Raw genomic sequence first — 26,778 nt, forward strand, 5'->3', positions numbered from 1 at the left:
CATATTTTTGCACTGGATTGTTGGTTTCCACTAATTGTTAATAAATACACCTGGACTGCTTAACTGGAATTTTTCTCAGTTTTTACGCCTTAGCCACTCGGCCAACCTTACAGTGACAAATTACAAATGAAAGACATAGTACAAGCAATGATTTATTTCATTGAAATAATTGTTTGAATTAGTCACAAACTTTATTTTTCTATCCATTTAATTAATCCATTACCCTTAAGTACAAAGTTTAACTCACTGAATTTGTTGATAACAAAGCCAGCAAATGTCTTCAAGATGATAGTACCGCCTGAGTATCTTTTATTTTCCTATACAACAAATCAAAGCTTTCACCAAAAATGAGAAAATCTCTTGGGTCTATAGAGATCAGTGGTGACTAAGGTAATGTTCAGTTGTCTTTTAACGGGGATTGCTTGCATCTAAATTTAATTTTGTGCTTCAGTTTGTGTGAAGCAGCCAATGATCCTCTTCACAGAGAGTTACATTACTTTGATAACTTCCACAGTACTTTAGCACTCTCGATGATTCATAAATTGCAAAAGGGTGCCAAATCAAGCACACAAAATGTTTGATTTATCATTACATTATTGTTTTTAGCAGAAAGCAAATTGCATAGAGTTAGCATTAGAGCATATACATAACTAGCAGATTTTGGTTAAAGCATCGCCACTACTGTATATTTAAATACTCCATTTGTGTATGACAATATGGAACTTCTTTAAATACAATTTCTTAATTTTATTCTCAAACGGTATAGAACGTGAGTATACGGAAAGGTAACATGTAGCCAAACAGCTGTATACAAATCAGGAATCAGCGTATAGTTCTAGGTCTTAAATGTGGAAACAACTTCAGCACACACGTTAAAGGCATACGACACATAGATGGCTAAATATGGAGTTGATTTTTAAGCCAAAACTTCGAGCAGGAACAAGCGGGGAAAAAAATGCTTACATGTCTCTAGAGAAAGTCGGGAAAAGACAGACGAATGTCAGCACAATGACTTTGGCAGCAGAAACAAAATAGAAAAAATGACTATGAAAAGATGCTGTAGTGTAAATAATGATAAGAATAAAGTATGTTAAAGAGTAATCCAACACACATTTCATAAAGGGTGTCGTGTGCGCCATACAATATCCTCGCCCCACACTATAGTGGCAAAACTTTCCCCACGTTTAATAAAGCACAAATGCAAACAAGATGCTTTGTATCTCTTGCAGCCATCGAACAAAAAGAAATGGAGGAAAAAGGGAACCTCCAACACAAATTGAAGGCTTTAGATGAATACTGCTACCATGGACAATTGTATTTGTAATCTATTTTTTCCAAGCTGGTATAAATGAAGACTTGACCTGTGTGCTTCATTTGATCTTCTTTTTCTTAATTGTGTATTTATTGCACATTTCTAGGCACGTGTAAGCATTAATGTGTTTGTCGCTGCCTGAGAAAATGTTTCATCTTAAAACACAATACCGCACATTTAATATGTGGTCTCTGCCTTTAAACCACTATGCAAATTGTAAACATTTACTTTCACATTCATGTGGTTTCCCACTTCTTTTCCTCTTGTTGTTACTGTATATTTTTAGACTTTCAGGAACCCATTTTGTACACTGTTTACTGTTGGATGGCAGTGGGTCTAAAATTGCTTTTGCAAACAGTAATTCACTTTAAAGCATCTCAAAATGCCTTATCGGAAGATTGTATTCCCGAAACGAAGGCGCTGTGAGGAAACATGAAAACAAAACATGACATTGCTGGACAAGATAGAACTTTATGTCTAATTTCTTCAACTGAAACACCATGATCCTGTTAGCATATTACCAAATGATCTGTATTTTTTGATGGGAGTAAATTTCACAATCACAGAACCCTACTTTCTGCACAAACACCATATCACACAAGATAAAATGTACATTGTTGTTTCTCACAATATAATTTATGCATGGCCATTTCTATTTGTTTAGGGGGCATTTTTATCCAAGAGGACAGCAGCAGAGTGCCAAGACAACAGACAATGCTCAGCATGATTACAGACAGTCTAATATCAGAAAACTAATCAACAAATACCTGGTAGGGTCACAAACACATTTAATTCAACATATTGGATCCAACTTTTGTATAGATTCCTTAAATTCAGCAAGAGATGGAGGGCAGGGAGGGGGCGGTTAGGTACACGGTCAGTAGATGAAAGCTGTTTCTAGTTGGTTAAAGGTCGCTCTCTCCATAGAGGGCAGTGGAGAAGGCGGTGTAGTCCAGTGCCCCGGGTGGTGCTCCATGGACGGCGTAAGCCGGCATCCTCTTGATGCAATACTCTGCTTGTTCAGGGGGAAGTTCTCTCCTCAGCTCCTCCACTAGTATGTAGGGCTGCGGAGAGAAAAAGTGCTTCAGACAAGTTTCCAGACACATTCATGCTTCAATACCCCCTTTTTCCATTTTGAGCTCATGATCTAAATTTTAGATCATACATTAAAATAGCATGGCTAATACTTGGAAATAATGACTGGAATAGAACAGATAAGTGTTGGTTAAGAATATCTGCCCATATGCCAGTAAGCCACACTGATGCCTATTTCACACTGCACGGCTTTAGCCTTGATTTTCCGCTCCCCGACAGTTTTTGGAGCTCCCAGACAAAAGCCCCAGGTCGGAGGCAAATCGGCATTGGCTCGCCCCGCACACATAGGTGATCGCACATCGGCGCTCGAGCGTCATGTGTGAATTGCTCAAAGCAATGCCTCGCAGACACATTCCAGATATCTAGCATGCTAAATATCTGGCCCTGTCGGGGACTCCGGCCACGAGCGACAGCCAATGAGAGCACAAGACACGGGTTGAGGGGAAACCTGGAGGAGGAGGGGTCGCCTGTAACAATAGGAACTTACTGTATGTGTTGCAACACATAAAGTTGTTGCACCTAGAGGAATAAACATGCCCCCAGGAAGAACGCCGGGCGTTGAAGCAAATTTCCATAGTGGCCAAACGGTGGCACTACAACTTCCGTGTCCGTCAAATGCTGCCATTGGGCCCAAAAATACTTTTTCCCATAGACTTACATTGGGAAAGAGACGTCTGTAGATCAGCGGCAATTTTTTTTTTAGGTAAATTAACTTCCCATTACGAACAATTGAGTAGCCCTTATTTAAATTATTAGGTCCTAAAAGTTGTAAAATGCACTAATAGACGAATCCAGAGTTATTTCCCTTCCTTCATTCATGTGAATGAGACCCAGACCGAGGCTGGAACGAGGGCTGCGAGGCGGGGTTAAAGGAAACGCTACTGCGTCTGCGCCCAATGAATGCGGAAAAACGCCGGGTACTTTATTACTCGCATTCAAGCCATTTTGGCTTCATGTGCCACTGAGCAACTCTCACAGGAATGAACGCTGTATCCAGTTCTCTTTATTCATCCATGGAAATGAATAGTAAAAAAAAGTGTGGAAACTGGTGGAAACAGGCTATTTTGTAAACACATGTGCCAACAACAACATCAGCAATGTGTCTCACATATGGTATCACGTCATTTACCGTGTATTTCTCGCGTGTTTCCGTGATAAAACATCGTTTGGAAACCTCATAGCGAATTCCTCCCGGTGAAAGATCTTGTAGTGTGTGACCCCCCCTGTCTCCGGTCAGTCATGTATAGTGAAAACCACAACAACTTAAAGACTCCCGATTACAAGACAGCAAGTTGTGTAGTGTGAACAGTACAGCTATCTGACAACTTTGAAAGTTGTGTCGTGTGAACTTGGCTTAACACAAACACACATACGTACCTTGTCAGCTGCCAGGATCCGGAAGGACGCCACAACCTGCTCAGCAGTGTCTGTGTCAGCAGTCTCTCTGGTCATAAAATCAATGAAAGACTGGAAAGAGACGTTTCCAGTACCATTGGGGTCCACCAGGATCATTATACGGGCAAACTCCACCTCCCCCTGAAAAAGACATGGATGGATAATGAGAAGAGTTTGAACAGTATAGGTGTTAAATACTGATGACATCCACCCATCCGCATTTGAATAGATCATACCAAGTCATAACCCATAGAGATGAGGCAGGCTCTGAAGTCATCAGTCTCCATGGCTCCATTCTTCTTCTACAGTCAGACACACAATTTCAGGTTCACCAAATGGAAAAAAAAAGGATGAAAGTCAGGGGAGATTACAGAACAAAGTACTTCACATATAGTATAGCATGTTTTTCAATATAGCATAAAACAAGACCGCAATAAGACTAAATCCTCAAGACATACAGTATGCAATGCTCAAACTTTTTCCAAATCTGACACTAGCAAGCACATGTTTTGCACTATGATAAAATAAATAGGAATGCTTTCAACTTTAAGCACCTAATCTTTTGGCTTTTGCAATAAGACATTAAAGATGCTGAAGATTTCATGATAACTGATGTCTGAGAGCGTAAAAACTCAGGAAAGAAGTCATTGTAATACACACTACAACTGTGCATATGGAGGTTGTTTACACGGACACAAAATGTTCTTATCTGGGACATCAGTACACAGCAATATTTGTTTAAGTTTGTATTTGGCAGGTGTATCATCCATGCTGTTACTCCGGCACGGTGAGACATAGTCAGTCTGTGGAATTCCTCCAGTATAGATGTAGCTTGAATCAAAGCCACAGGACAATCTCTAAATACAGAGCTACCACCACCACCGCCCGCTGCTCTGCTTCTGAATCGCTCTGATTGCTTCAGATCAGTCACTCAAATTGCCCAAAAACAGACTGCAGTGATGTGAAATGGTAAAAGAGCTGTACCCTGTCAAAGTGGGTGAAAGAGGATCTGAACTCATTCATCTGCTGCTGGCTGATGCCTTTGGCATCCCGGGTCAGGATCTGGGTCTCAATCTCGTTGATGGTTCGGGCGACGGTCGTGAGGAGCAGCTCCCACCCGACGCGGATATGCTGTTGATGTGGCGACAGGACAGGCATGTTAACACAGGGAAGACACACCTTGAGCAGTTTAGAACGAGCAGTGTGTAACATTTAGAGGGATCTGGAATAAATGGATTATAGTATTAATAAGTATGTTTTCTTTAGTGTATAATCACCTGAAAATACAAATCGTTGTGTTTTTGTTATTTGAGAATGAGCCGTTTATATCTACATATGGAGTGGATCCTCTTCTAAATAGGGCCAATCACGTTTTTGTGTAGTTCTGCTACATGCTTGGTACACGGGAGAAGTTTCAGTTGGTTGCAATCTGCAACTTCACCACTAGATGCTGCCAAATTCACCTGTTACACAATGCACCTTTAATGAATATGTTGAAAAACTGTATGTTCTTCATGTATGTTTATTAATTAGGGCTGTCAAAGTTAACGCGATAATAACACATTAACACAAATTTGTTTTAACACCACTAATTTCTTTAACACATTAATGAAACTTGCGATTTTAAGGTTGTAGCGGGCTCAGTTTTAAATCTTTTAAAGTGAAGATACTGGTATCATATGAAACTAGTCCATTGGCACCAACCGTGTCATACTAGCTTGTCGCGAAGGAGGCTAAATAATGCTCCAAACTTACGCTAAACTTTGGCGAGAAAAAACTTGCATGGACATTTTCAGGGGGTCCCTTGACCTCTGACCTCAAGATATGTGAATTAAAATGGGTTCTATGGATACCCGCGAGTCTTTATGATAATCACATGCAGTTTGGGGCAAGTCATAATAAATAAGAGTGTTGAATAAGAGTTGATAAGAGTATTAAATACTTGACAAATCTCCATTTAAGGTACATTTTGAACAAATAAAGAATGTGCGATTAATCGCGATTAAATATTTAACGCATTAACACAATTTCAGTATCCATGTAGAGCTACAATGAGTATCTTATAATATCATGCGCATGTGTTTGCAAAGACTGTGTTCATGTCCATGCATAGTGTTGTAACCGCCACCGCCCTGTACCTCCATAGTGTAGTTGGTGTGCTTGTTATCGAACACCAGGGACTCTTGGATTAGCTGGTGGTCTCCCTCCAACTTGTCGATGTTGGGCTTGTAAGCAACAATGACGTGCTCGCATTGCTTCAGCTGGGTCATCTGGTCCTCCAGGGCGCCTCGTATCTCCAGGGAGCAGCGCCCAATTTCCTGTTAGGACAACACACCGAACAAGGTCAACTTAATGTTTAGATCATGAAATGCTGGTCTGAAGATCAGACGGTTTGCCTCGCTGATACTACAGGGAGTCATTTACCTGTGGCTGAGAGTAAATTCTGTCAGGAGATATAGCATTTGATGAAGAAATATTTTACGGGTATAATAATAATACTTTGCATTATTCAATTATCATCATTATCAGGGCAGCCGCCACCATTGTGCCTCCATTATGTACGATGCATTTGAATATAATCATCTTCCATTTCAGGCCTTCATTTGATTAGATGGAGATGACTGTCGAATTGCTTATGAAGCCTGTGTGTCTAACCTCCATCCTGGCTTGTATCCAGGGTCCAATCAGATTAGCCTGGGCAGCAAACTGTCGTCTCAGCCTTTCATGGGCATGCTGACGAGCCATCTCCTCCTGGAGGGCACCATCTCTCTGAGGAACCAGCTTCTTCACCTAGAAAACACATGCAAACAATGGGCTTAGCTGTAATTGTAAGAAGATGGCTCCCCCTGAAAACAGCCATTAACATTACACAGAATTATGTTTTAGATCCGTACTTGGTGCTGAGTCCTATAACTCAGTGATAAAACATTTACTTTATCAATACAATGTAGATATTGCACTCCTCGTTCCTTTCTCATAATTAATGTTTTTATACGGCCAGACAGCAACTATCTGAATAGAGACTTTATTCCTGCATATATGAGTCTTTGAGTGAGTTTTAAAGCTGTGGTTACCTTTTCCCATTTGTTGAGGAGCTCTTCAGTTGTGAGGGTGCTATACGGGTTGATAATGTTGGCCTTGATCCCATAGCTCTGGGAAATCTTCTGCACCTCATTGTGGATTCCCAAGATGGCCTGTCTCTCTGCATCCGCCTCTGGTAGAGTAGCTTTGAACTGCTCATGAGCCGCGATTAGACTCTGGAACGGGAAAAGGGAAGTCCCGGAATTTTATTAAAAATTCAATTTTGTCAAGAGTGATAACATTATGTGGTTTTCTACTGTATACCAACATTACTCACTATATAACATTGAACATCCAAACATGAATCAGAGGAAGACTGTGAGCAGGTTAATCTTTTTAACAGCAGCAATATCATAATGTGAAATGAAAGTAGAATCTCACAAACAGAGTGCCTCATCTGGAAGTCAGTGGCCCAATACTAGTGTCTCCCCTAAGGCCTTAAGCCTTTAACCCTCAGGGACTTGACTGACGTCACCTAGTAAATGGGTGAGTGCGAGAGGCTGCGAGGGCTTGAAATGGTGTAGATACGAATGGTACAGCACTTTGCGGTGACATATCATGTTACCTTGACATTGACAATTGTGGATTTTTATTTTACCGTTTACTGCCTATTTGAACATCTTCTAGGCTCTTGCCTTACAAGACAAGAGGTAAGAAAGAGGTAAAAAAAAATCAATTTACTTGTTTTTGTCAAACTTTATTAAAGGGACTGTTTGTAACTTCTTACTTGTTCTTGCTTGCATATGCGCTCGCGTGTGGCTACGCTGTTCAGACAAGACTCCAACACAAACTACAGGGAAGCACCAAAACCGCAAAGTTATGCCTGCCTTCACTCAGCTTGCTCCACCTCAGGTGCATGCGCGCACACTACACGCTGCAGAAGACTTCGCAGCTCTGAGAATATCTAGTGAATGTACAGTGGACGTTTGTGCAGAAATAACTGCAGCAGCTCCTCCAGAACAAAAGAGGTTTCCCGTGTCTTGTGAAGTGACGGGGGTCCGCAGCGAGAAACGTTATCGTCTCCGACCGGGGTGCCAGTGTCTTCCCTGTTTCCTCCGGCCGTGGTCGGGAGGATGAATCAGGAAAAGCCAACACTAGGATCAGCAGTGATTCATGGAGAGACCTTCGTCTGGTCAGCTAACATTACTGCCAAGCAGTTAAAATATAGAGTGATATTGTGGTTTTGACGTGTGTCGCTTCACTGTTTTGAGCGATGCTCGTTCATGTCTATTTAGAGCAAGCCCAAGCGAGCCCGACGCTGACTTTCGTTGACTTAACGGCTGCAGGTGTCGCTGTTAACAAGCATTTCTGATTCTTACAAACAGTCCCTTTAAGCAAAATTAAAAGAAATGGTTGATGAATAAACTAGTTGTATAATATAGTCTAATGCTTGCATTCCTCTGATTTCACGTGTTTTTATGTACCATCTTAAATCCTTCATGTTTCTGTGTAAAATTAAATATGCCTGGCTGCACACCCATGTGCCGTCTTCCTTAATTATCGTGTTTTTTTTTGTTTTACTTCTGGCGATTGTATTTACGCTTCAAAAATCTTAAAAGTGGTGTTCATTTGTGAAGATTATCCTGCTGAACAAAACATGTAAGTATCAAACGTTTGTTTGCCACAGAGCTTATTTTCTGCAATAATCCAAAACCCAATGGAAGAATCCCATTGGCTTTTTGCCCAGGGAACCAGGGCGTTACTAACTTCCTGGTTGGCCTACAAAAATGACCTCATCCCTGCAGCACTCTATAGCAGTAATTGTGTGAGTCCACAGTGCTGTGAATGGGCCTACCTGGACCTCTTCAATAGTATGCACTATGAACATGTCCTGCAGGTCCTCCATGGCTCCTTCCATCCAGTTGTTGAAAGGGGCCGACCTCTTGGCAAACTCCAAGAACAACTGATCAATTGTCTCCAGCAGCTTCTCTGTCCGCTGAGAGGGTTGCAAGATATCACATGTTGGTTTTTGTATATTTTTAAATCCTGAAAACCCCAAAATATCCAACCTGTAGCTCATCATTAGGCTCTGAACTAAGGAGGAGTCACCATCTTCATTCATGTCTCACATTCAAATCCCTAACAAGCATGCCCTCACCTGTTTTGATGACTAATCCAAGGGTGCATAACATTGGTATGGCCTTGTTAACCCCCAGCTTTGGCTTGGTTGTTCCCAACTCAATCCCTCCCCTCAGCAGCCAGCGGATGGCTGAGGGAGCAGGAGACGGACAGACAACAGACCTCTGTCCCTGTCATTCAGACTTAATCCGTGGCCCTTTTCCAGAGCCCTCACACATTCGCAGGTCTGGAATGGCCAGCATGGATCAGAGGAAGTGGCGAGTGGGCTCTCAGCCAGTCACTTCCTGGACAGGACTCTTACATCTATTTCTCCTTTATCCCCTCCACCCTTCCCATTTTACCATCCTATCTGGGTCAGGGATTTTAGAGGGGATCCAATTATCTCCCCTCATCAATCATTCATGTCTTCACTGTTCAGATGTCATTGACAGACACCTATATATGCTTACACTGACATTTTGATTAAGCTGGTTTTGGATGCAACTTCACTCTTCATCTACTGGGGTCTGAGTGGAACATTAGCGCACTCTTGTGGGGACTTCCTAACACATGTAAAGAAATGAATCTTTACATATTCAGGATCTCACAAGCTAAAATGAAAAAAAAACACTTTAGCCTATGAGAAAATTGCTAAAGTGGATATAAATGCCTTTCATCAGCTTTTAGTCATAGTCACATTAAGTCACTGATACCAAATTTTCATTCGCTTCACCTCAAGTGCCTCTCTCCTCTTCTGAGTCAGGGTTCCCAGCTTGTCCCACAAGTCACAGATGCTCTGGCAGCGCAGGTTCACAGCAGCCACGTCATGGTAGTCCAGCTCACTGGGAAAAAAAAGCACAAACAGGTGGTTGTTTCAGTTGTGGAAAAGAGCTTTACGGTGTTAAGACTCATTATTGTATTGTTATTTTATTGTTTGTCATTATTGTTCCTAGCTTATATTTCTATTCTGTGTAAGTACATTGAGAGAGCTGCAACAAAACGGAGTCAAATTCCATGCATTACCTGGCAAAAATAAACCCGATAAGTTAAGTCATCCACTGGATAACTTAGGGTACACAAAGCAAAAAATCAGACTCTGCCATAGTGGCAAGTGTTAGACAGTCTGGTCATAAAATAGGCTTCCTTGTAGGGTGCTGGAAAAGCAAGTAAAATTGAAGGCATTATGCAAGTTAACACACTTGAGGCACCACAAAACAGCTTCCCACTACATAAGAGTACATAACTTTGCCCCTGACTAAAGTGTAACAGCTTCACTATTATCTTAAATTTGAACACTCACACAAGCATCCAGTACAGTTTGAATACCAGGGTATGATTGGACGTCTTTCTATAGCCACAGTGACTTCACGTGGATAGATTTGAGCTATTGTCACAGTAGCAAAGAGGCTTGAGTTTACGCAGTACCTGAAGTTTCCTTAGAATAAATCCTCCCCCTCAAATTTAAGACCAGTCCATCCAACCCACATAAGAGAACACAATTCATTAATGGTCATGTTGCACTTTATTCAAATGTCACAACAACTTGAGCACATTTCACAGACACGTTAAGAGTAGAAAGCAAGACTACTAGAGTCGCCTTTACCCTGATCTGCTTCAAGTTGTTTTAAAGACCTACAGTCCTGGTTAGATTTTGGTATAGTCCTGGTGCTGCTGAGTCAGAGTGGGGTAGTGGTGTCTCTCATAATGGGCTTCATCCCAGTGGTCTCTGCCTGCCTCGTAGTCTGACTGAAAGTGAGTGTATGTGCCAGGAGGAAGCTGACCAGTCAAGAACTGGCTCAGTCCAACCGGGATCAGCTCTTCTGGAACTGGCTGCTTGTGGTCTGACGTGGAAGAAGCTGACTCCTCAACCTCCTGTGGCGCTGAATCATAGGGAGGCGGTGTTCTTCTGTTTCCCGCTCTTCCTGCTGTATACCGACTCAGCTCACCAGCTTGGAAGTCAGGATATGGAGGAGGTGGCGGCGGCAGCAGAGGCTCAGGAAAGCTTAGCTCCTCAGTTTCCCTTTCCGAATTACCGTGCTCTGAGTTGGCTTCATAGTGGTTAAGCTCGCCTGCTTGGGGGACAAGTGAAGGGGGAGGGCCACAGTCAAGTGCAGGCCGAGATGTTCTGGACGCGGTGTAGGTAGTCGTAGGCTCTTCCGCAGGATCCCAACTAGGAGCAGCGTTTCATGAAGCCTCACTGGACCTGTCTGGAGTAGCTTGCTGGACGGGTTCCAGGACTAGAATACTCTCCCTCCTCCACAGCAGGGTAACTCACACTGGAAGGCTGTGCAGGAGCACCTAGGGATGAGCGGTAATTGAAGCCAGGACGCACTTCCATGTTAGGGAAATCACCCTCATAATAAGGATCAGGCTGGCTCCAGCCTAGAGGGGAAATGTTCGTAGTAAAATTTAGTGAGCCAAGAAAGTGTGGAAATCAAGTTTGGAAGCATCCAAGTACATTTATAGTCTGCATGAAGGGATTACCTTTTTTAGCAGGAAAGCAATAGACATTCCAGCTTAACAGTGCAATGAGGAGCAACTGACTGCAAAAAGAAACAGCATGGTCAAAAATGTCAGTAAAATAAACAAGCCATAAAGAGAAAATGAACAAGCAAACAGTCATTTAACCGCCACATACCTGGCAGGAAACCAAGTAGCCATTTTGCTCGTCAGGTGAAATGATATCTTCTGGTCTTGGATAAATATGAAACAGGTACTCTGTGGCCAATCCCAGACTGAGAAGGTAACGATGAACAGGGGTGGTTAGCACTGTCACCTCACAGCAAGAGGGTTGCAGGTTAAAAAAAACCCGGCTTGAGGCCCTTCTGTGTGGAGTTTGCATGTTCTCCCCGTGTTGGCGTGGGTTTTCTCTGGTTTCCCCGGCTTCCTCCCACAGTCCAAAGACATGCAGGCTAGGTTAATTGTCAACTCTAAATTACCCGTAGGTGTGAATGTGAGTGTGAATGGTTGTCTGTCTCTATGTGTCATCCCTGTGATAGTCTGGCAACTACCCTGTAGCCCGCCTTCGCCCAACGCCAGCTGGGATCGGCTCCAGCCCCCGCGACCCTGAATAGGAGAAGTGGTTACAGATGATGGATGGATGGACGTTCTTAACTAAAGAGAAGAGGGTTTAAGCCATTTTCATGAATCTTTTTTCCAAAGTGGTTCAAACTCATCTCACATGCAAATGACATTTAAAGGTCTTATTGATAAAAAATGTATGTAGATGAATATAATTTTTTTTTTTTTTTTAAATAACACATCCACAGAGCTTTTAGAAATGTGCTGAATAAAAGTATGGCTTTTCCTGAAAAAAATTATTCTGATTGTGAAAAATGTTGGCGGGTCCAAAATGAATGTTTTGTTTATATCTGACGTTTGGTTCCCACTTCTAACAAGGCTTGTGAGCCAATAGAAAAAGGCTGTTGGTATCACGTGGTGTCTCTGGGTTGTCAGCTAGTGTGGAAAAGACGGCTGAGATTGACAGTAAATGCCTGGCAATGACTTGTTGTGAAGTGAATGCAATGGAACGAGGGAGGGAGAATGCAACATCTAGTGGCTGAATGTTATCAATGTTATCAACAGCACCTTTAAGAGACCGTGAGTTAATATTGTTCCAAATTGTTTTCCTACTGTCTCAAAGACAACAGATGTTTTGGGACCAGTGAAGGACAGCATTTTCTTTGTAAGTGCAGTGTTGTGTGTAAAGTGTAAATGTCCTTTTGCTGCCTTTCCTCCATTATCTATCCAGACAATCGCCTCCGTAGGTCATATACTGTCTAAAATACTATTAAAGTAATATTCACAAGAGAGAAATTTAAAACAAGATGGCATTAGTTGATTTTCCATCAACTCAACGTCTGCTATAGGGAGTGCGTACTTTAGCTCCTGTGCAATGGCGGCAATCTGCTCCACTCTGTCCTGGTGGGCTGCCAAGTCGCTCTCAAAGGCCTCGTGTTTTCGAAGCAATGCTCGGATTTCTGTCAGGGTGGCGGTTTCATAGTCCTTCTGGGTGAGAATCAGTTCTTTACCTGAATATCACACATATGCACAGAAAGAGAGAGAGAGAGAGAGAGAGAGAGAGAGAGAGAGAGGAAGAGAAGAGATGAGATTAGAGAGGGGAACAACAAGATGATTAGTAGTTTAGGTATAAACACAGGCCTTATTTGGTCATTGCAAATGGAGAAAATGACCTGTTGCGGTCCACTAGAGGCTGATTGCATTGGACAGACTCTAAAACCTTCAATCCAATCTCATTAGGAATAAGTCCAAACAAATCCCAAGGTTAGTGAAAACACTGAAAAAGCAGCCGGAGAGACAGGAATACAGATGCCAAGGAGCTACATGTAACAAGTAAACGGATATATGACAGATGTTGACAGACAGAAACCCAAGCATGCAGACAGTTTAAATACCAAATGTACAACTGCAACTTACCGCTGGCCCAGTTCTCATGATTGGTGGCTTTTTGGCGAAACTTTTCAGCCAGGTGGTCCAGCCTCTCCAACCTGCGGATCTCTGTAAGGAGCCACTCCTCGAAGCCTTTCTCTGCCCCTTCCAGGCCCTGCCATGCACTGGCTATGTCCTGTACACACAATGACAATCAATCAGAATGACAGTTTAAAATCACTTATGTCGTTTTAAAATGATTCTACCCTGGCAAATAAGAAATGTACATAAATAAGGTATTGGGAATTTGGTGTGTGAATTTATTTTATTCATTTTTGTTTATTTATATGTATTATTATTATTATTATTATTATTATTATTATTATTATTATTATTATTATTATTATTTTACAATTATAATTTATTATAATTTTCATTTAATTTATATTTATTTATCTATTTTTTACTTTTCTATTTTATTATTATTATTACTTATTTTTTATTTAAAATGTATAAATTGTAATTTATTATCATTTATATTCTATTTATTTATCTATTTTTACATTTCATTATTAGTATTATTATTAATATTATTTTTTATTATTATTACCATTTTTTCTCCTCCCTTCTTTTTGAATACTTTGTTTTTCAATTTACAGTTACTACCTGTTGTTATAGGTACATACGGTTTAGGTCGTTTCTCAAGGAAACAATAAAAAGCATGATTCAAAGAAATGCACATAAATATTATATTTAATATATTTGAAGCTGCAAAAACATGTAAAAAACAAATCCCCCTCTATTGGTAGACTGTCAGAAGCTGTCACTCCTTCATCCTGAGTGAGATTTTACCTCTGTGGTACTTGACATAAACAGTGGTTCACACAATCCCAAACACATCTTGGCTGTTGAATGATAAGCAGTGAAAGAATTTGGAGTTGTGACTCACAGACACCATCTTCCCCTCAGAGGGCATGAAGGCAGGGCGGTTGCTGATCCGCAGCTTGGTCTGCAGGGTGTTGAAGTTAATTTCCAGCTGACACTTCTCCTGCACTTTAGGGGGCTTGTGCTGGCGTCGGTAGTCCCTGAAGTCCTCCAGCTTCCGCTGCATTTCCGCCATGGTCTTCTCTGGGGTCCGGTTCTCCAGCCAGGGAGTGGTGCGGCGGATCCACTCCAGCAGCTGGGAAACACAAGGACAACGTGGGAATAAGTGGAGAGCTCCATGTTAAGATAGCAGTGTGTCAGGAAGACTGTGATGAATTATTGATTTTCTTTTTCAGCAGATGGGTCTCAGCTTATCACAGCAATGGGATCCATACGTGGGGGAAATAAATGTTTTTAATTTAAGCTTAAATCTATACTTTGAACTAGATTCAGATTCAGTGTAACATGTACTGTGTATACTATTATCCTCACAAGTTCCAAAGCTTACTTTCCTTTTGAAAAATCAAAGATTTCATTGCACAGTGTGTCATCATCATTCAAGAGCACATCTTTTCATTTAATTTCTAATTTTGCTTTACCTCGCTGGCCAGTCTCTCATACTCCTCCATCATTTTCTCATTCTCCTGGTTCACACCGAGCACCTTACAGATCCTGTTGGCAGCCGTCTCTGCCTGAGAGCACAGGGCACAAGAATAATGTAATTACATCAGCGGGGCCATGCTCCCATTGATCCTTTCAAACTCTCTAATAACATTGTCCTCACAATACTTTTGTTGATCTAAATGTAATGTCAGAATCAAACCGACAACAGGTGCATGCACATGTTCTCAAAATGCATATAGCGAAGTCATCTAAAAATAGAGATTAGTAAGGTGATAGGTTCAACCACTGTACCTGCTCAGCTCCAGCAAAAGCATGGTAAAAGCAGGACATATAGGTCATGATAGCTCTTTCATCAGGCTTGGGGGTGTTGATGATGTCTATGGCATCGAGAGGAAGGAGAAGTCAAGGTGGCCGAAAGGAAGAAAAAAGTGAAAGGTCAAAAAAGTGGAAAATTACTTTGGAAGAATGGAAGGAGATAGAAGCAGCACATTCATTTTAGGTCTACTTCAAGTGTGATTGACTGAAGACTGATACATTGCAAACAAAAATAGACTGACAAAATAGCTGCATACACACACACACACACACAGAGTGAAGTTCATATTGCAAAGAACAGTATATGAGAAAGTTAAAAAATGTTGCCCGAAAACTCATATTTGGTACTCGTATTCCATCAAACATCAAACATTACCTTCTGCGTCCAGCATTTTGGGAATGTCCAGGTGTTTTTCGGCTAAGTCAAAAGCCAGGTTCAGGTTCCCCAGAGGATCATCCTAAATAAAGAAACACAATTCTACATCACTGAAGAGCAATGCTGGACTTAAAATGTCACCGCGCTGACCTCCATGCTATGGTGGACACATCATACTCCCTGATTACCTACTGTACACTTGCACATTCATTTAATAGCACTCATTTTAGTTTCCTAGTTTTCGATCAAGCAATTGATCTTTTAGTCTGTATCATGACAAAGTGATGTGGGATGATGACGGAGACAACTACTTGAACAACTATACTAATAAAGTTGCAGTCGGTAACTTTGAGCAAATATGATAAAAAGTTGTTTTTATCAAACGGTCACTATATCCTGACAGTAGTGCATGAAACAGATAATCTATGAAAAATCTTGTTCCTCTGCCTCCTCCTGCGGTCCTAATGGCATTTGCAAGTTTCCACCACGCCTGAACAAAAAGACCAAAAGACTCTACAGCAGCTGTCAATCACAGCTCCCGAAACTCGTGAACTCTGATCAAACTGTCAAACTAGGCAGCGCTGATCAAATATGAATCAAGATTCTGCCATTTTCAAAGAGGTCCTTTGACCTCTGACCTTAAGATATGTGGATGAAAATGTGTTCTATGGGTACCCACAAGTCTCCGCTTTACAGACATGCCCACTTTATGATAATCACATGCAGTTTTGCGGCAAGTAATAGTCAAGTCAGCACACTGACACACTGACAGCTGTTGTTGCCTGTTGGGCTTGAGTTCACCATGTTATGATTTGAGCATATTTTTTATGCTAAATACAGTACCTGTGAGGGTTTCTGGATAATATTTGTCATGGTTTTGTGTTGTTAATTGATTTCCAAAAGGCAATATAAATAAATGTATACATATATTTGCATAAAGCAAGCATATTTGTCCACTTTCATGTTGATGAGAGTATTAAATACTTGACAAATCTCCCTTTAAGATACATTTTGATAAGATACAAAATGTGCATTTAATTGCAATAAACCATGGACAATAATGTGATTAATCGCGATTACATATTTTAATCGATTGACAGTAAGTATATTAAAAGTAAGTTATAAAAATAACGTTTTACCATATTTGCTCAAAGTTACCGACTGTAGCTTTAAACTAAACTACTATAACCCTTTTCTGCTGTACACTGCAAATGTCCCCACTGCGGGACTAATAATGGAATATCTTATCTTATCTTATCTTATCTTATCTTATTTTACTAACACAGATTACTCAAGAAAACATTTCACCCCTATAATATAGATTATATATTTCTTGAAATGACAGATTTTCACACAAGTGACTGACAGGATAAGCCAAGTGTTTTAACAGAGTGGCAGTGGTGCATTAAGCCAACAGCTGACGGCGAACCCTTCCCTTCTAACGAGGCAGTCAGTGAGAGTGCAATGGGGTAAAGGGATCATGCTATCATGCTGCTGCTATTGTCCCTATCTCTGTTCCATAAAGGTAGTGGGGGTGGGGGCCGGGGGCAGACACACTACATGACAGGGCCAGCTGCTCACAGATCCAGTGCAGGACACATAGATGGATGGATAGGGTGGTAAATTGATGATGGGATGGAAAGGATGGATGAATGGAGAGAAGGATACCCCGAGGTCTCTGTGCGAGTGCGTGCCCCCTGACCAGAGCCGTCTCGGCAGGCAGTAACACTGCGAGCTTAACAAACACGCTCACCTGGAGCCAGACGAAACAGCTGCCTGGCTGACACACAATGCAACTGACTCCTGGCAGCGCGGGCAGAAAATGAAAAGTCGAGGCGTGACCGAGTGTGTGAATATGTACGTCAAAGAGATTTAAAGAGTGATAAAAAGCAATAAAGAGAAACAGATATGGTAGATTGTTTCATCACTCATATTTACCCCTGAGTGCCCTTTCCTAACGATGAAAATCTAATCCATCCTTACTTAAGATCTGACTGACAAACATAACGGTACCCATCTCATAGACATCTTCCTGCCTTTCATGAGGACCGGCAGCCTCTAACTGGGGAACACTACGTGACATCATGGACAATAGCAGAGGTGAAGTTAAGCCTGAGCTCTGCGGGGACTAGGCTCATGTTTCTGTGACTATTCAGGGTCAACTCCGAGCCAGGCCAGTGAGTTGCGTGCTGAAAAGTGAGCGCTCCTGTTTCCAAAACAAATGAAAATGTCACTCTTCGTAATCAGCCATGGTGTTCCCCTACTCTACATATACGGTATTGGGCCAAATCTGGCCTCGGTAAAGTAAATGTTCCTGTATGAGCTCAGCAATCTGGTTTCACATGAATACATGGTCTGATTTTTCTAGGCCAAGAACAATTTCTTTGCAAAAGTAAAATAATCACAATAGAACCTTATGTACACAATTTCTATCCTTGTTTCCCCCCCCCATTTTGCAGTTTAACACCAAAACAGACTTGGCAGTGGAAGAGAGAAGCCTCAAATATTCAAACAGACAGCCTTCCCGTCAGCAGTTTCTTCCAGTAAGGAAAGGGTGCGGTACTGTTAGTTGACTCACACTTTTGAGGGCTGTCAGCTGGGCTGTCGAGCTCTGCAAATAAGCAGCTGAGGCCCTCGCCTGTTGATGCACAAACACTGAGAGTCCTGGGCATTGTTTAAAGCCACCGCATTTAAATGAACTGTGGGTTTGTTTGCCCTGAAAAATAGTTAAGCTCAAGCAGTATGCACACACCGATATGCTGGGCGAGAAAAGACAAACTCTGTATTCATTTGTCATAATTTGAAGGTAGATGTATGGAGGATGGAACATGCCAAAATAAAAAAATAAAATAAAATAAATAAATATATAAATAAATAAAGTCATTAAATGCAGCAAAAATAATATTAAAAATAAATGTAGCCATTAATTAATCGATAAAATGTGACATAAATTGATATTTCTGTTATAATTTGCTTCTTTATAAAATAAATTAATAAATAATGCAAAAATAACTAAATACATTTTAGAAATTAATAAAAAATAAATACAGAAATTAATAACAGGGAAAATTAAACAGAAGAGTAAATCAATTAAAACAGACATATCAATTTATGTCACATTTGATCAACTAATTAATGGTTACATTTATTTCTAATATAATGTTATTACATTTAATGACATATTTATTTATTTATCGAGTCATTTATTTATTTGTTCGTATATTTTTGATCTCGGCAGGTTCCGGCCTCCATATAGACATGCCTTGGTTTGCATATTTATCACCATCTCACCATTGAATCCAATGTTGCAATGGGAAAGGTGGGTTACAAACTGAAGCAATGCATGCTAATTATGCTTAAGTTGTGTACCACATAAACTGCTTCACTGCTTTAGCAAAAAACACACTGTTTATCTACAGCAAACATTACTGCACATTGCTTCTGCCTACGACAACCGAGTGGACTTCCAATAGACATCTTACTTCACCTAAAGTACTCTACATTCCTGAGACATGCCACATATTTCTAAGTGTATCCAAAAGTGCCATAAGTAGTGCCAACAGTCCCAAGGAACTATTTCACTGCTATGTTTTGGATCAAACACTTCCCTCTACCAAGATAAATATAGCACACACCTCCAGTCCTAGATATAGACTAGTTTTCCTCAGTGTTTCAGTCAACACATCATAACAAGTAGCCCATAAAAAGTGCTGTTATTCTGAGTTCAGTCCGTATTTGTTTTAATCAGTTCACACTGTGACAGAGGTGATAACTTTGTGGAAATCAGTCATGTTAGTTTTTCGGGGATGAAACACAGCATCCTGGTTACACTTGAAACCACACGCCACCTTGTTGAGCTTAGAGTAGTCGAGGAGGTCGGGTCTGTGTCTATGAATCAGGGCGCAGAAGGCCAGGCCATCCTTCCAGCTTCACGAGCCGAAGAGCGGAGAGAACCAACATGTCAGTTCAGAGAGGGAAAATGATGCTGGAGTCCAGTTCTAGCGTTAACTATCAGAGGTGCAACAGCCATACTCCAGTCTAGATATTTTGTATTGTTTAAAGGTACAGTGTGTAGGATTTGGTTGCATCTAGTGGTGCGGTTGCAGATTGCAACCAACTGAGTACCCCTCCACCCACTCCTCCCTTTCCAAGACTGCGGTAACGTGAGCCAACGAGTGCAAAACTGTGGTAGCGCCGTTCACCTCATTCAGAGGCTATCCTTAACCTAATAACACTACTTTAGGAGCAACAGAAGTCAGACGGCAGCTGGCGGTACCACGGTTTTGCACTCTGCGGCGCACGTTACCGCAGTTTCACAAGCGTGTCGGAGAATTACGGTGGCCTTCAGGTAACATAAAAAAACAAAAGGCTCTCGCTAGAGCCAGCGTTTGATTTGTCCGTCCTGGTCTACCATAGAACATGACGGAGCAACATGGCAGACTCCGTGAAGAGGGACCCGCTCCATATGTAGATATGAAGGGCTCATTGTAAGCTAACGAAAACACAACGATTCTTAGTTTCAGGTAATTATACATTAATAAAAATATAGTTATGAAAATTATATTGCATTCCAAAATGTTACACACTGTTCCTTTAAAGTCAGCCTCGGGAAGAATTTAGAACTGACATAAGATTAATTTATTTACTGTACAAACTCCATATTACTGATATGTACTGCTATAATAATTTTTTTGTATGCCCAATTGAAATGAAAAAAAAAATATTTTGAAACATGTGTTGGCATGTATAATCCCTACTTGTAATAGGGCAAGACTGTATAGAATGAGAGGACAACCTGGATTAGCTATCGATCACATATGACCAAACAGACTTTAAGACTCAGTGAACAGTATTTAATGTGTTAAAGACTTACCTGACATGGAAGTTTTGGACATTGACATTCCTGTAGGGGGCAGTCTTTCTCTGACACCACAGCAGAAGACCTTCCTTGGCAGATGTTTCTGAGGAGAAAGTGAATTCACAGGAATTTGTTACATAGCAATGATGACATGGTTATGTGTTTTCTACATTTTAAGTGGGCACGATGTCCATAGAAGATTAGCTAGATTTGGATTCTTTGGATTTTATTATCCCACCTTCAACAGAAATGTCTTGGATGGCGAAGCGGAGGATGATAGTCCAGATCATTCCAAGAGTCATCTTCACGTTACCGTCCACAATCTCTGAAAGGCAAACAACCTGTTACAATCACTAGAGTGAATAATACAATTTGGATTCTTATTATTCTATGTTTGTGAGTTCATAATGGCTGCCCTGTCGTATATTCATATATACAGGAAGGTTTTGGGTACCTTCAGCTCCGATGGAGACCAGTTTCACTCCTTTGCTCGTGATGAAGTCCAACGCTTTGTTGACATTAGCAATCTTATGAAACCGCATCTTCCCTCTGTCTGGCTTGGGTAACCTCTCTCCTGTACAGAGAACATTATGTGTCAGATATGTATGTAACCTTATGTGCTCAATCTGACACAAGTATATCACATTAAAAGCAAAAAATAAACCACAAAATGAATACTACATTGATGAAAACGCTGAAAAAAGGTGAATAAAATGTGTCCTACTGGTGTAGTATCACAAAGAATATATCATAAAAACATGAAGTTATAAAAGAAACATATTCCTTTAGCGATCTCACCTGAGATAACCTCCAGAAGCAGCATGAGTTTCAGTCCATTCCTGAAGTCCTCCTCGATATTTTCAATCTGAGTGCCAGCTTTCCTCAGGTGGGAGTTACACCAGGCTGTGAATGTCTAGCAGGAAAGGGAGACCCGGGTTAATTAAAAGGGGATTTGATGAAATGTCACCATACAAATGCAAAGTATTCTGTGTGTGGAAAATTCTGCACTTCCTGTGAAGCTTTGCTGATGCAACACAGATAATTAGAAAGGATAAATACTGCTAATTTATAAGAATGCATATAGTAACTGTATGGTGGCATGAAATGGGACATTGGTGAATAGTAGCTGTAGGAGAAACATTCTTCTTTTTATTTTTAATTTATTTATATAAATATATTATTTATTTGTTTGCTTTTTTATTTCTGTCTTTTATTTTTTTTAATGTATTCTTATTTTATTATGTATTTGTCTTGTGTGTGTTTGTATACTGATATAATTATGTATCGTTTATATTTCTTAAAAATATAATAAAGAAAGTGTTTTTAAAAAAAAACAATACATATAGCACAGTTTGAAAAAACTCCATTACATAATGTGGATTACACTACAAACATGATATTGCTCTCTGCAGTAGACCTAAACAAACTGAGGCAGTTAACAGCTTAACAAGTATTCACTGCAGGACTATATACCCGACGTTAACCTCTTTGACCACTGCTACATTTTCAGCTTAACCTTCAGTGACCCATTAGTGTCCAATTTCGACGTTTTATTCCTGCAGTTCCACCGCTAAACAACCATCAGAACAAACACACTGCATTGTGGGGGACTGAAATACTGTAAATCAAGTTAAGACAGGATCATTGTCTTTCTCCTCCTATTTTTATATAGTCTGTCAATAGCGAGCCACAGAGTTCACAGGCGCTCAACACTGCACGGATGAAAGCTGTGGGCCGACCGCAGAGCACATTCCGACCGATATAAGGTGTTAAATTTAGACTGCTCTGCTGTGCCTCACGATAAGAGAGCGGGAGGAAAAACGTCAAAACGTCTCGCCGTGTCAACATGGGTGAAAATGTCACGTGGACGCAGAGAGAGTTTTCCCCTCACGTCACTTTCTGTCACTATTTTGCCCACTTACAGTGTGATTGGTTTACAGCTGCGAGGAGATAGCTTTATCGCGGCACATGTATGCTGTTCTTCCAGGTCATTACTATGCTGAGGTATGAAGGCAGGCAGACGTGGATAAAGGATGAGAGCATAATCAAATCATCTATTTTAAAATCATGCCACAAGGACGAATGAATGGGGCTGTCATAGTCTCAAACATTTAACTCCTGCCACAATCAAAATTAGAAATTACACTTTTTACGTTTATAAATACTTAAAGGGGAACTACGCCCTTGTTCAAAATTCATACATGTTCTTTTTATGGTCTAAGACAGTCCAAAAAATATTAGTAAACATGAACAACTCTCTCCCAAATCCCAAAACTAGAGTGCTAAAACTCAAACGTGTGATGTCATATAGTGTATAAAGTCTGGAGCTCCTCCATAGACGATGAATTGAGAGAAATGTTATAGATGACATTGATAATATGGGAACATTTTCTGTTTAACAGCTGAGAACTACAATAGAATAAAGCTCATTTGGGTATAAAAAAAGAAAACAATATTTCTGTGGGTCCACAAAATCAGCCTCCCATTCATTGTCTATGGAGCCGCTCCAGACTTTATACCCGATGACATCACAAGTTTGAGACTTACTTCTCTGTTTCTGGCTTTCAGAGAGAGTAGCTCATGTTTACTAATATTGATTTAACTTTACCAGATCATGGAAATAACATATGGGAATTCTGAATTTGGGTGATGTTCCCCTTTAAATGGTCTAAAATGTAAGTTAAGTGGATGCTAGACTTGACATTTTGCTCTTTTACTTTCCACCTTGACAAAATCAAATACGTCTGAATGAGTACTTGTACTTTTTAAAGTACTTTTAGCGGTGGAAGTATGACGTTTATAGCACATTTTTAAAAAAAAATATTAGCAGTTGATAGTCATTCAGGAAAGAAAGGAAGCATATTAAGATGGTTTTAGTTTGCATTTTTCACATTTGGCTTCATTTCATTTTGAATTTTTTTTTGCGTTTCTGAGAAACCGGTGTAATGAATTTGTGTTCAAATGTAGCAAATGTTTCATTTTTTAGCTACTTTTAAATACTTTTAAATGAGTGTGTTTTTATACCTGTAGTTTTATCGGCTAATATATGAATCCAACAAAGTGACATTACTTGAGGAAGATATTTCAGTGCTTTTCCGAACCTGATTCTTACACATTCTTGAACCCAGAAGGGGTTTATACAGTATGTGTGCCCAGCCAGCCACTCAGGCCTCCGCTCTGGGTGCCAGTGCAAGAACAGAATATTACAGGCTTTAGAGTAAAGGCCATCACATTCCCTACTGACTGAGTCCCCAGGGTGTATGTGACATTGAACTGCTGCCCTCCTTGTTGAAAAAACGTGGCCTGCTGGTTCTCCAAATTTGACTCAGCCACAGTCGCAGATCCCTGCTGCCCACTTTCCAAGCCCCCTGCCTCCCTCTCTCTGGCACTACTGACCGGTGACGATTAAGGCTAAAAATATTTATGAACCACATCCAGTGAGGAGGACCAACCCTGTCGCTGAATGGGCTGATGTCTTTGGGGCCTCACTAGGTCAGAGGCTGGCAGGCAGGCTGCGTCCAGGAGGATGGAAAATACACGAGGACTGAATGTTTAACATTTTGAGAAGACAGCCTCTGGAACATGAATGGGTACTGAAGGCGTACCTGTCTGAGTCAGCTAAGAGATTCATAAAGGTCACATTAATATTAAAGGCAAGCTACCACAGCTGCTAGTAGGATTTTTAAATATAATAATAATATATAAATAAGTCTTCTGCACCAGGGCTTGAGCTAGAAAATAGATTGAAGGAGAGAAATTATTTGGAAAAAGCGACTAAAATTGGCCCCTAATGAAGCAAACAAAAGCCTTGTGGCAACAATAGTGTCAAGCAGGGGTATATGTATAAGCTTGTCGGGCACAGAGCAACATCATCACCTCCCACCATGCCAAAAGAAACACTATACCAGTGTTACTGTATGCAAACCATCACTCCTGCTTTATTAATTCTGATCATTTTGAACAGCTGCTTTCACTCTCCAATGAGCAACTTGTCAACTCCAAATTATAATCAGTAAAAAGATAAACACTGGAAAAAATAGCTATAGACCAGGGACCTATTGCTACCCCTGTGTTGCCAGAAATACACAGTTTTGTCATCCCCTGTGGGGGGCCAAAGGAGGTTATGGGCATGGAGCTGATGATGGCCTCCAGTTGTGCAAAGAGCTGCAGTTTAAGGCCAACTTTTTAAACCCCCTAAAACCAACTTGACAGTGTGGGAGGCCGAGGAGGCTATATTGAGTTGAGCTGCTCGCTGCTGGCAACAATATTTCTGCGTGGTTTCTATAAACAAAAGAATTCCGCACCCAAGGACACAGGATTAACCCTACTATAATGCCTTTTGGTGCCCGATGGTTAAAATTAGATGCAGCGTCCATTCTAATCCCCAAGAGCGTCATCATGTGTTAGGAGCATCTGTTGACAGCTCGCATTCCTCGCGTATCAGTGGAGAGAGGCAGCAGTCTGGAGAGCAGAGAGCTATTGTTAGCCGGGGCTGCTGGGCTGGTACCCACCGCATCCGTCCGTCAAGCACCCCCTCCCCTGGTCCCCCACGTCTGCGTCAAGTCTGCAGCACGTAACTAGAACCACGCCGGAAGTTGCTGTCTAGCAAAATAAAACTACTGAACCTTTCAAATGGTGGGAAAAAAACCTACTCTGCCTACTTACATTTCAAAGCAATAAGACCAGCTGGCTATGGTTAAAAATTTGATGTAGTAGTTAGCTAGTTTGAGTTTTTGGGACTCTAGTTTTTGGATTTGGGATAGAGTTGTTCATGTTTTCTAATATTTTTTGGACTGTCTTAGACCATAGGAAGACCATGTATGAATTTTGAAAAAGGGCGTAGTTCCCCTTTAAGTATCTATAAATGTAAAAATGTAATATCTAGTTAAATGTGTTTTTTGCATTGGTGCTCAAATTTTACTTTTTTATTTTATACACTTGTATTTTATAAACACTTGAACTTGTTGTAATTTTGTTGTATTTTTGAGCAATCTCTGGCACAAGAATTTCCTTCGGGATTAATAAAGTTCTATCTTATCTTATTTCATCCTGTTCCGCAGTGCTATAAGCTAAAAAGTTGATGTCGATGCTTTATTTTCTCCTCCCTTCTTTTAACAGTTTATGTGAATTGGTGCCGAGCATTTGGCTTACGTTGGCGTTAGAACACTTTATAACGTTTATGTGTTATTATTAACGGATATTAACGGCTACGTTAGCTACCGAATATGTGTCTTCTGATAGCGCCTTTTCCTCACATAGTACGTTAGGCCTTCACACACAAATAGGGCAGCCAGCCTGACTATAGAAGACAAATGCTTCATTAACTTGGCAAGGCAAGTTTATTTATATAGCACATTTCAAACACAAAGACAATTCAAAGTGCTTTACATATATAAAAGCAAGATAATAAAGCACAAAGTGCACAAGATAAAAACGAATAAAAGAATATAAAAGTATAAGTTAAAAGAAAAAAATTAAAAGGATAATAAAAACAATCAAAAGACAGTGAAGTGCAGCATTTGATCAATTAAGAAAAGCGTCTGAGAACAGTTTGGCGTCTATTGATAAAAGAAAAAAGCAAATTCTGTGTTTCTTTTTCCACGTTTAATCAACTTTAACGCACCCGAAAAACTTGTAGGTTAGCCTCCAGTTGTTTTTATTTTGAAAGCCTTAACCGGATGTTCAGATCTCTACTATGGTGTGTGCTCAACAGAGCTGTCTTTAAACTATGTTGTCCGATATTTAAGCAACTTAAAGGGAGAGTATTAGCGTTATATGGTAATACCAAATAAACTATTTGAACTTTGCGAACTTGTAAATGTAATTCTGACTGAGCTCTAGACACATTTATAGTCATCACAATTTAGTTTTTATCATTTTTAAAAACTTACTTTCCTCTGCTGTTGTTCCCAGGCCGGGTCCAGCAGCATGTCCCTGTCCCACTCATCCTCCTGGTTCATGTACACCTCCTCGTAGCCATTATCATAGTGCACCACCGTGGTCTCCACCATGGTCATCATCCTTGTGCTGTTACTTTCTGTTCTGTTCCCCCTCTGGATTATTAACTGTAATGACTGAGGACGGGATAGTTCCCTGACTTTCTTGTCTCTGAGCTGCTGCTGCTTCTCTTTCTCTCTCTCTGTCTCTCACGCTTGCCCTTGTCCTCCCGACCTGACAGACAGACGTCTGGCCCTGGTTGCCACAGAAGAACAAGAGGACGGTGTCATTAGTACTGGACAGTCACATGATGCCTTCATACCTTCCCCCAAAAATCACCCACACACACACCCACCCACAGACCCACACACACACCCACACAGACAGACACACACAGACACACCCACACACACA

At 40.7% G+C, this 26,778-nt stretch overlaps 1 protein-coding gene and 1 long non-coding RNA gene across 2 annotated transcripts; both read right to left on the reverse strand.

Annotated features, from left to right (window-relative positions):
• Nucleotides 1-139: 139 nt before the first annotated feature.
• actn2b (actinin, alpha 2b) lies at nucleotides 140-26,652 on the reverse strand. The gene is made up of 21 exons (XM_037782468.1): nucleotides 26,319-26,652; nucleotides 21,226-21,340; nucleotides 20,882-21,001; nucleotides 20,666-20,752; nucleotides 20,443-20,530; nucleotides 19,418-19,496; nucleotides 15,570-15,651; nucleotides 15,170-15,255; nucleotides 14,854-14,946; nucleotides 14,280-14,510; nucleotides 13,379-13,526; nucleotides 12,822-12,972; nucleotides 9,675-9,783; nucleotides 8,679-8,819; nucleotides 6,877-7,059; nucleotides 6,458-6,592; nucleotides 5,941-6,120; nucleotides 4,787-4,933; nucleotides 4,039-4,104; nucleotides 3,785-3,943; nucleotides 140-2,376 (listed from the first exon to the last, which is right to left on the reverse strand). The coding sequence occupies exons 1-21, from the start codon at nucleotides 26,445-26,447 to the stop codon at nucleotides 2,218-2,220; spliced, it is 2,688 nt and encodes an 895-aa protein (XP_037638396.1). The 5' UTR covers nucleotides 26,448-26,652; the 3' UTR covers nucleotides 140-2,217.
• LOC119495717 lies at nucleotides 9,793-12,194 on the reverse strand. Its single transcript, XR_005208550.1, has 3 exons — nucleotides 11,580-12,194; nucleotides 11,426-11,484; nucleotides 9,793-11,323 (listed from the first exon to the last, which is right to left on the reverse strand). It is a non-coding gene; the product is annotated as an uncharacterized LOC119495717 (long non-coding RNA).
• Nucleotides 26,653-26,778: the final 126 nt, after the last annotated feature.

Source organism: Sebastes umbrosus, chromosome 10 (genome assembly GCF_015220745.1).
Source record: "Sebastes umbrosus isolate fSebUmb1 chromosome 10, fSebUmb1.pri, whole genome shotgun sequence".
Taxonomy (NCBI): Eukaryota; Metazoa; Chordata; class Actinopteri; order Perciformes; family Sebastidae; genus Sebastes; species Sebastes umbrosus.